An 11,516-nucleotide genomic window follows, 5' to 3' on the forward strand; every position below is an offset into this window, starting at 1 on the left:
CAAAAAAAAAAAAAAAAAAGGAAGAAATTTGCTTGAAAATGGAGGGCAATTCCTTAAAGAACAAGGAGTCTTCTACTACCTCTAAACCAAGGGTGTCAAACGCAAGACCTGTGGGCTGGACTCAACCCAATTGCTTGACCAACCCCATGTGCCAGCCCAAGGCCTGGCCCTGGCCCCATGCACTGCATGGACTAGACTCGATACCACACACCCTGCATGCAGCAGAGGGAGGTGGCCTCAGGCCCACACTGTATGCAAAATCCAACCAAACCAGCCCTATGCACTGACTCTGGGACAAGTCCAGATCAGTCCATGCTGAACCACTATGGTGGGCCAGTTTGGCAGTTCACACTGTATCCCAGCCTCCTGTGCCATATGCAGAGGCAGCCAGTCCAGCCCTACATACCACATGCAGCACGTGCCAACCCTAGCCTGCAAGGAGCTTGCACTGTGTGGATGCACAGGCTGCACCTGGAATTGCACATGGCACAGGCTACATAGGTAACCCTAGACCAACCTCCTGTGCTGCCTGCAGTGCTGCAGGCAGTGCTCATGCTGCCACTGCCTCATGCTGACCTTGCGTGCCACATGCACAGCAACCCCTGGGCCCAGTGCATGCTGCACATGAATTGGACCCATCACTGCAGGCACTGAACAGGTGGTCAGTGCTCCAGCCCGCAGAACAGCCAAGAGACCTTCATCAGGCCTGCAGAGTCAGAAAGGTCTGTCACCCCTACTGTAAACAAATATTTAAGAGTCCTGAAAACGTATTAAGTGGCACAACGAAGACCTTTTAGAAGCATTAAAGGCAAATTCTAATTCTCATTCCAAAGCATCTTCCTGATATTTCCAATACTCTCTTGAAAGGATGTCGGACTAACCTCGCCATACGCATCTTAGGAGATGCTGGATAAACAAGATTTGCTTCATAAGCCAGATTCCCGTCTCATCCCTTTGTATAGTCCCCCAATTTAAATATCTCTTTTTTATTTTTTTATAGCTTTTCAAGGTTGTTTTTGAGATGTACATCTCTGTGACCACATTCAATCCAAAAAAGAAAACTTTGGGAAGAATATTTGAGGAAAGTTAAAATTACAGGACAACTGAAGGCAAAATTGTAGCATCTATGCTTACCAGAATAATTTCTCTGGAAAAAAATAAGACTGCTTCTCAGTAAATATATGGGTGGCGCACAGAAGTTATTAAATCCAAAGCTACAGACTCCAGCCCTGAACTGTGAATCCGTGCAAAGTGGTTCTCAGGTGGCCTGCCTTCTGTACTTGTTCTGCAGGTTCTCTATGAGACAACAGGTGTCATATCACCTCTGGTCCCAGGCCAAAGAAGTATGTTTAGCTACAACTAATTGTGCCTCCCACCCCACCACTCCCAGCCCAAACATAAAATGGACAAAAGAACAATTTTAACTTGAATGAGAGGTGGACATACAATGTACTTGCGTACATTTTAGCTACTATAATTGTATCCAAAATTATGATGAATCTCTTGCATTAAAAAATAAATCCTCAACATGCCTCTAAATAAAGAAAAGCTGAGAAAAACAGCTGGGTGATTATCCACGTAGAGATGGAAGGCCTGCCTTAAATGCCAGCGAGATACAGCCTTCCTAGAAAATATATTGGCCATACTGATCAATTTAAAGCACCAGAATAAGTGTTCTGTCTAAAGCTGTAGATTCATGAGCAATAGGTGAGGACAATAAAACGGAAAAATTACTCTGGGGAGACCAAATTAACATTATAGCTCACTAAGGTTGTGGTCAGTTTTGCTCAGTTGTACGTTATGTAAATGAAGGTGTTATTATTACCATAGAAGCTACGGACATTTGAAAAGCTCAAGGCAGAATCGATGCAAGTTATGCGGTTTTCTGTAAATGGCATAGTTTAGATCAGTAGTGAACAGAACACACATTCGCCCTTTGGTGGGAAAGGGGGCTTGCGAGGGGGGAGGCGGCAGGACAAATCTTAGACTGGGTTCTGCCATTTTTAAACCAGCCTGTGTGTACAAAACGTCTGTTCTGTTATAGGTATAGACCATTTTTGTGTGATGAACTTCTGCTGTGTTATGGATATAGACAGGTTTCCAAACACTTATGCTGGTAAAAGTGTGATGTACATGATCCAAAGGAAAGAAAATGGTACGAACAGTTAACACTTTCCTATATGCAGTACATTAAAAACAGAACTGGAAGAAAGACGAAGACGTCTAATTACAGTCTTCATCCTCAGGACAAAATCATATCTGCAGTAAGCAGGAGCAACTCCGTTCACGCCTGCTTATACCCACACATCATACCTGAATCTGACCTTTCCACCTCGTCCAACTGGTAAGAACAGTAAACAAAGCTAAAACTGAACAAAGAACCTTGTACAATATACTTTTTAATTTGGGGATTAAATCCATATTGTACTATGCTCCTATGAACAGTCAAGACAAAGAATGCAATGACTAAGAAACCACCTATTCGTTGTGACCAAAGGGTTCAGAGTTAGGCCAAAGTGTGCATTGTAATCCATTTACATTACAGGAATAAAGGACCAAAGTATCTTTAGCAATAGTTAATAAGTTTAGTAAAGCATAGCAATTTAATTTGCTCCGGCTGTGAATTGAGATGACTGACAAGCAATGACTCAGCTAAGCTGTACATTACATGATCAGAATGCACAGCTATCCAATATTAACAAATAAAGGAAAATTCCTGATACAACCATTATCAAGACATAGCAGTGAGCTTTATCATTATGTGCAATTTTTAAAAACCTTCTTAATATTAACCTTTAGCATGCTAAACTTTCTTTTAGGTGGAACCATTGGGTTGCGTGAAATATTAGGTGTTACTTGATGTAACAAAAGATCATGCTCTTCTATGAACAGGACCCCTTTTACCTAGGGGACTGGTTAGAAATACTCAAGTAGCACTTTTTGTCCTTTTCTTTGCTATTTGTCTTACTCTAACTCATAAACAAAGTCATGCTTTCTCTTCATATAACAGGTTTCACCTGCATGTTCTAGCAGGAGTTAATATTCCATAAGAAAGAAATAGATGTTCTTAAAATGTACCTCCCATAAGGAGTTCAATAGGGTTATTAAAGAGAAGAGCAATTTTAGGAACTCTGACAGCCACAACAAGGAAGTTTACTTAAAAGATGGAGCCATAAAATTCAGCTAACCCATATTTCCAAATGGTGAGAAAGCTAGGTAGCAAAAGACAGAGCTACATCTCAGACTGGCGAGTTCTGTTCAAAGGCTGTTTGGAAAAGATTAATGCGTACTAAAAAAAATCTGAAATGTAAATTTAAAATGCAATGGAGTTTTATCTTATTACACATCTTGAGTGCTCCCATTCCTGTGGTTTCTAGAAACCAATAGTTTTTTCTATTGTCCAATTAATAAAGTATTTGTTAAAGTCTTCTTCTGAGAAATTAGCCCTATCTTTCAGTGTCCCAGCAGCATAAATCTTAGGATTCTAAACCATTTTAAATTTTCAACCTTGAGATTCTATAGTACCTTACAGTTTGACAGGGCATTTTTGCCACTATCTGGAATTTACCTGTTAATCCTAATAAATGTCCTTGCAACAGAAATGCATGGGCATGAAAAAAAAAATTATTTTCTTTCCTGACTTATATTTCTTTTTTGTTTTATCGCGCACAAAAAAAACTTTGGATGAAACCTTAAGGTGGGGGTGGCTGTGTCATTGTTCCATTGCTCGAATTTCAATGTTGATGATTCCCTTACTCAATAAAGCAGTAAGTCTCAACCAGAATACCACAGCAACCTGGGGTCCCTTGAGATCTTTTCAAGGGTGCCATGGGGTTCCATGAAGTGTTAACACTATTAAGTACACTAATATGACTCATAAGATCAACCCAGAGAGTTCAAATAGGGATCCATAATGTTAAGAACATTCTGACCTGTTCTGTTCTTTCTGAGTTCTATGCAACAGAAAAAATGTTCTAATATTTTGCTGTAGTAAAAAAAAAAAAAAACAACAAAAAAACAAACCAGGAGCCAGCATTTTTTGAGGGGTGCCGTGAGATAATATGGGGCGCCTCGAATATAAAAAGGTTGAGAACCACTGCAGTAGAGGAAGAACTGCCTGAGAAGAGGAGCTCTATTATTCTCATCTTTGTATTTCAGAATTTTTTTGAAAGAATGAAAAGAAAAAGTGCTCCAAATTTAAATGGGACAACTGTATTATTCTAACTCACATTAAAAAAAACTCTGTACAATGATTTATTGTAAATAAATAAAACTACCAGCATGTACGACAACCTCTACATAAATAAAGTCCAATAGAACTGATCAACTTTAAGAAAAATGTAAATTCCAGTAATGATTTCTCAAATCTTCGGATTTCTGTTTAACTGACACCAAATTAAGTTTCAGAACTACAGCAAAAAAATTCGAGCCATAAGACTTGACAACTCTAATACCAGTATTTAAAGATGATGTTTAGAGATTACTATCTGGCAGATTAAATAAAAACTAGTAAAATTATTTCACGTCTCATTCCTAATTATTATAATATAATAATCATAGGCATATATCACATCTTTGAATATCAGTTCCTGGAGCTGTGGGGTTATGTCATAATCGCAGCTCAATAAAGCAAACGCCTACCATGACAATGAGGTCATGCTTGCAAAGTAAAGCTATAAATTATGAATAAATCACAAAGAATCAGCAGAAAACCTAAAGCTATAGCTCAGAGGACTCATACATTCCTCTGTGCATCATGATAAATGGGGCATTAACTCCAAAACCACTGCTTGGGCAACTCCATCTAACCTACTCAGTCAAGAAGATACCTATACACAGAAAAGTCCTTGCTGACACCCAGTTTATCCCGGGGGAGGCAGGGGGGGCAGCTCGTCTCTCTCCATGAGCAACTTGTGCCTCCCAAGTCAGGGGGGCACCAGATCGCAAACAGGGGGGTCCCCCAGCAGCCAATCCCCGAGCCAGCAGCGAAACCAGAAGTGCATTTCCGGTGGCACTTCCAGTTTCACAGCTGGTGCTTCCAGGGGGTACACGGCCAATCTCAGGAGGTGCACATACACCCACATGCACCCCCTCCACATCACCAATGTCTCTATCCTATGACAGAGGATGGAAACAGGCCCAATGCGACTGATGTCTGCCTAAGTGGCCCTTTTCCTGCCATCAGCTGTAATACGAGATGGGTCTTGGCACAGGAAACATCATGCCGTGGTATGTGTATCACTCCATATTGCCTTATGCTGGACCTGTTTTTAATCCTCAATACCAGGAAAGTTTAAAGGAGTATAAGCTAGGTGCTGCACAAAGTGGCATTTATACCTCAAAAATGGATTTCCTTCCTCTCGGTCATTATGAAACACAATGTTAGGTGATAACATGCCAACAGAAGTACTTTCAGATTTGCCAAAAGTACACAGCTTTGATCCACTCTTTGCAAAAGTATCAGTTCCTGCCCCAATTCCAACAAAGGTCATTATATTCTTTCTGTCTAAGCTCCCCTGGGAACATTCCATTAAATCTAATATTCTTCACTTCCTGTCAAATTCCTGAATAGTTCTTCTACTCCTTACTTTCCCAAAAAAGTGTTGTAAGTAGTACAACTAGACAGTGTTTCCAATTGCAAAAATATTATTAGGTAAAAGGTTTTATAGAAGTGGGAAATGAACCAGCAGTCTGTTTTTTATGGAAAATAATATTAGTATATATTTACAGTAGTATATGTATAAAATTGTATGTCCACTGAGCAGTCATCTCAAGATGAATTATGCAACTGTTAAAAATATAACAAAGTGAATATTAGAACCTAAGCAAAAAACAGCATAGCAAAACTAACATCAGCCACCTAATTTATACATCCAAATAAATGGACCAGGAGTTAAACTTTGATATCTTTATACTGCAATTTACATGTGATCCCTGCGTGGATTCTGTCGTGTAGGGATGAAAAATCTCCATGTGTATCAGAGTTTTCCATTAATAGTGCTTCTGTATGGCAGGCAGGTGTCCCATGTATTGGAACTGGCCAAGTGCTCTTCCTCTAATCTCACAGATAGTCCAAGAGGCTCAATGATAGGAAAAAAAAAAAAGGCATCCATACCACAACCTCAGATCCCTATGCAGAAGCTCCTCCTCACAAAAGCAGTTTTACAATGCATACTACATCACATCCACCCCATTCTTTTGAGGATTCTCATGCATATGCAAGCAAAGGAGGAAGCTGCAACAGTTTTTCCTTTCCCTTCTCCTCAGTATTTAGTTGTTTCTCTAGAGCAGTGTCCTGCCCTTCTCTCAGGGCCCTTGAAAAAAGTCTCTCTCAAAGATCTCAGTATCTCTGACTTCCAGGGGCCAAAAAGTAAAAAAAAAAAAAAACACTGTTACATTTTGTTACTGTTTCTATTGGCTCCTCTGCTGCATTTTAAGAGTAGCAACGGTAACTATATTTTCACATATCTAATTTTTAGGAAAAATAGCAGCTCAGGAGTAATTTGAGAGACATGCTCTATTTTTCAACTTTTTGTTTCACTAACTTCTTATATAGGAATTAATTTGCATAACAGAACCAACATCAGCCACCTAATTTATGTATCCAAATAAACGGACCAGTAGTTAAACTTTCATATCATTTATACTGCAATTTATAAAACAGGGAAAAAAGATAAGCTACAATCACATAAGTGCCTAAGAAAATAAAGGAGCAAAGAGAAAGAAGGTTTTTGTAATGTTAATATTTGCTGTTCCCTGGTAAAGCTAAGAGGATATTTTGCTACTGTGCTAAATGCTACAATTGACTCTTTCAAAATCCTGTGTAGGCACCATAGTCACAAGTTAGGAAGTCTAGATATTGCAGCAGTGTTGCCAGCCCTCAGGATTCCACTTGCAATATTTGGAACTTGACTTAAAATTCCAGCTCCTGTATTTAGATGCTTACATAAGAATTTCAGCTTTCATTTAAAAAAAATAATAATTAGTTGCTAAACCTCACAAAGCAGGGAAAAGCTTGACAACATGAGGTCTAAAGGTTAAAAAGCAAGCAGGCAAATAAAAAACCCAATTTCATTCTTTTAAAATCTTATTATTTTTTACAACTTACAGTCAGGCAAAACACTGAATGGATAAAAACTGAGAAAAATTTGAGAATACTCCAAGTGATCTGAGATGACAGCATTAAAATTATGACAGTTATTGTGCTTATACAAACATATCAAGTTCTAAAAACTATTCTCTCATCTGTAAAAAAAGTTGTGATTATTTTGCATACAATATTATTCTGTGTTAAATACTTCAAGAAAATAATATTTCTTGCTTCTTTTTTTTTTAAGGTGATGCTTCCTGCTGCAAAGTATACTCCCAAAAACGATGCATAATTAAATCATCCAACTTGATAACACATTATTTCTCTATAGTTTTGAATATGACAAAAATGTCAAGGCCTGGAAGCTTCCAAAACTAAGTAGCCTAAACAAACAAAAGCAGCTGAATACAATACAATGCATGCAGTAACGTAAGATAATTAGAAAAATATCACTGAATGCTTCAAAAAACAAGCCACAGACCACTATGTATACAGATGACTGATACTTCCCCCCAAACCAAACCAAATTTATCTGGGACAAAGAACACAACATTTTACTATTGGCATTAAGCCTCAGAAGAGTACACTGCAATATTTACAGACATTATAAGACCATTCATTAGTTGTGAACACCACTGTCAGATAGGCTTGCATTATCACTATTTTACAAATGTAGAAACAGCTTTCTGAATACTGGTACCTTTGAGGATCTGTGTCCTAGCCTTTCACTGCATTTCCTATTAGGTGTCTACATCACATTGATTTCAATGGAAGTTATGCTTCTAAATACCTTGAGTCAGTTGCCCAGGTCCAAGGGACAATCTCTTTCAGAGATGATTGCCAGAGATTAACAACAACCTCATTTGCAGCCACAACCTTACTTCATCAGGCCTTACTGAACTTAAATTATCACTGTAAGCACAGGCAGAACCAGTTATTGAAACCTGATTCTCCAAACCAGAGTGAGTGCTCAACCCCAGGCTGGGGAGCCAGGTCATCCAGCCCATGGGGCTGCCCACAGGTCCAGAAATTTGGTGATGGGAGCTGTGGCAATTAGCAAATCACTGCCCCTCCATCAAATTTCCAAGATCCACATGACTGGATCAGGCCTTTGCCACTATCCACCCAGATTGGGCCCAGGGGCCAAATCCAGAGCATGGATAAACCTGGCGCTGCTCATACAGCCCACCAGGTGAAAATGTTGGGCACCACTGCTCCAAACCAATGCTAAAATATTCTCCAAAAGTCAGAATTTTAATTTTCTACAGTGTGCATGTTCTCAGGAGCTATTTGCATTGTGAGAGCTTTACCTCCAAAAACAAATAGTATTTTTATAGCAGAAATTGTCCTTTTGTAGAAGAACACAGACACATGACAGACAAAGTTTCAAATGATTAGTGCCATTGGAGGTAAAAGAAAAAAAAAGTTCATGTTCATTGCACCAAACTATAGTTACAATAAAGCAACATCCTCATGAAAGTAAAATGTTACCATAAGCAATTTTATGTATTGCAGTAGTACCTTGAGACCACAGCCAGGGATTGAGGCTTTATTGTACCGTGAGTTATACTCGCATATAATGAACAGACAGAACTACAGAGTTTATAAAATAAATATAAGATAACAGACAACTAGCACAGAGAGATAAACAGATCGGGAGAGTGGGGGGTGACAAATACACTAGATGTTCAGAAAAGTGTTTTTACAAATTGTGACAACATGAAGGGAAGACTATGTTGTTAAATTTATGAGAACAAAGTGAATGGAACATCATCACAGACATAGTACAGAAGAAACTCAGTGACAGAAAATAAAGCAAGTTATGCATCAGAAACCCTCAGATAACTAAAAGGAAAGTACTACTGTTTCCAAGAAGAGTGACAATATAGTTAAATGTAAATTAGTGATTTGGTACCAAAGGACTTGGGAGAAAGGACTCTGAAAATCAAAACCACTCCTCTGAAACAAAAATAATCTCACACAGAAGATTATAAAGACTGTAAAATGTAAGAAGGATTGCAATGAGAATATTCACTTGCCGTTCTCACTCTTAAAAATACTTATTATTAAGTATTCATATCGCTGTAGCACAATACTCCTCAGCCAGAAGCTGTACAAGTACATTACCACTAAGGGGTATACCCTTTAGTAGTAGTCTTTAGTTGCAGAATCAAGGTCAAAGAAAAAACAGTGACACTATGAATGATAGGGCAGGAAGAATGCAATCATACCATCAGATTTTGATATACCCCTAATTAAAAAACCCTTGACACCTATTTATTAGATAGATACATAGATAGATAATGAATCACCCATCTCCACCAAGCATTCACAGCCATCATTACACTGACTAATTTCTCATAAATATCAGTGCCACTAAAATGGATCTAAAGATGAGAGTTTTATGAGGAAAAGGCAGCGGGGTGTTTTAGATAAGCTAAGCGAGTATGTTTTATGCACGAGGGACAGCATGGAATAAAGCACATACACATCTGTGCAAGAAGCTGACAAATGGGAGAAGAAAGCTTACAGCACTGGCAGAGAGGAGTAAGTGGGGGGAAAAGTGTGACATAATAGATAAAAATGCAGAGAGAGAGAATACTCCTCCTAATATAGACTGATCCCACTTCAGCTCTGGGGCTGATGGATTATAATCAGACAAAGAGGGGCAGTTTTTCCTACAGTACTGAATGGCAAATGCTTACACTGGAGTAATGCATACTCCTGAGAGTTTCAATGCAGAAAGCGATTCATCCTCTCACAAAAGCTTATCAAGTAGAAATGAAAGTAACTCTCAGGACTATACCCAAGCAGATACACAAACTTCATTACAAGGAAAAGAATGTGTACTCAGAACAGCTATTCAGGTAGTAAGAAAGAAGATGAGAAAGTCAAGGAGAGTGCAAGCTTAGGCTGAGAAGCAATTACTGGCAGTAAGATTAAAGATGCTCAGGGGAACCTCTTTCTTACCCTTTAACCAGGCAATGCTCCAGTACTGACATACTGTTGGAAACATGACCTTTAATCAGGAAAGAAACAAAGAAATTTGCCACAATGCAGCAAAGAAGGGAAAAGACTGCCAACTGATACAAGATAAGGAACTAAAACCTTAAGTACTACTCTGGCTCCAATCCTGGTTCCACTGGGCTTCAATTAGAGTCAAAAGGACTACTCATGTATGCAGGGACCATTCTGCATTAGTACATGTTTCAAGATCAGACCTTTAATAATCAAAAGATTGAAGCTTTAAAAGATAAAAAAAAAAATTATTTGAAGTAGAGCAGGTGGACAAAAGTGTTCCTCTAAAAATGCTGCCAACACAAAAAAAAACATTTTAAAAATCAAGACCAAGCACAGGCTCATAGGAGTACTAAAAATAGGAGAATAGACCAACTGGAAAAAAGGTTGCAGCTGGCTCTCCAATTACTGAGTATTGTATAAAAATGTATATTCAACTCAAAATCCTACAGGACAGCTTCTCCTTTCAAAAATGAAAGAAATGACAACTGCAGCAAAGTCAAAAGAGATCCTAGTTTTTAAAATGTAAGACATGTAACAGTGAATAGTCATTTATGGACCTAGAAAAAAGGGAGTGCAATGAGAAATAAGAAAATGTTTAAGCATTAAAATCACTATTACAGTGTCATTTCTTTGGACTGCAAAACTGAACTCTACCAGAGTTTCTTTCTTTATGGGGTCGGGACAGATGCAATTAAGTCAGCTCAGCTTCCCCGTCAGTATACTATATGCTCATGCTCTACAGCAAACGTGAAGTCAGTGAAGGATTGCTCTCATTAAGACCAGCATCCAGTGACCCTGATAAAACCAATGGCAGGAGGAAAAAAAATGAAATGTAACTCAGTGGTGGTGAGGGTCATTTTAGAAAAGGTGCACTGGTCAGTCTGTAAGGGCATCCCTATCCAATGTCAATTGGTGTAAGCTTAACAAAAAACACAGAGCAAGGATACAGATTTACTCTCTGTTCTTAAGGTACCAACAAGAAAAATAAAACCATTTTACCAACCAAAAAAAACGGCTGCCAAGCAAGGAGGATGAAGTCTAACAAAGATGGGTTGCATGCAAGGTGGGCAGCCAGATTTCAAGAGGCCAGTTAGGAAATACCTGAGCAGGTAAACAGCCCTCTCGATATCATTGAGTTCTTCGTCCACCGTCAGCCTCTCTATTTCTTCTGGGGTCTGCCAGGGGGAGACACAAGGCACAAGCTGACACGGCCCGACTGCTACTGTCCTGCTTTCGGCTTCTTAGAGCCAGCACCCGCCCCAGAGCCGGCTGCGGGCATTTCACATGAGGGGCGAGACTCGACAGAGGAGACGGGGCCGGGGCCGGGGCGCAGGGCCGAGCCCGGTCCCCAAGTGCCCGCAACCCCACGCTCTGCCCTGCCCCGCCCCGCCCCCAGCCCGCTCCC

At 39.4% G+C, this 11,516-nt stretch overlaps 1 protein-coding gene across 1 annotated transcript in view; it reads right to left on the reverse strand.

The window, feature by feature from the left end:
- The window catches only part of PPP4R4 (protein phosphatase 4 regulatory subunit 4), a 195,802-nt gene that overhangs the window by 171,004 nt on the left and 13,282 nt on the right, over positions 1-11,516 (reverse strand). The window contains exon 2 of the mRNA XM_019519907.1: positions 11,213-11,351. Within this exon, the coding sequence (XP_019375452.1) occupies positions 11,213-11,351 (139 nt within the window). The remainder of the gene's footprint in view (positions 1-11,212; positions 11,352-11,516) is intronic.

Source organism: Gavialis gangeticus, unplaced genomic scaffold (genome assembly GCF_001723915.1).
Source record: "Gavialis gangeticus isolate Ggan-Ray unplaced genomic scaffold, GavGan_comp1, whole genome shotgun sequence".
In the NCBI taxonomy this organism is placed as follows: domain Eukaryota; kingdom Metazoa; phylum Chordata; order Crocodylia; family Gavialidae; genus Gavialis; species Gavialis gangeticus.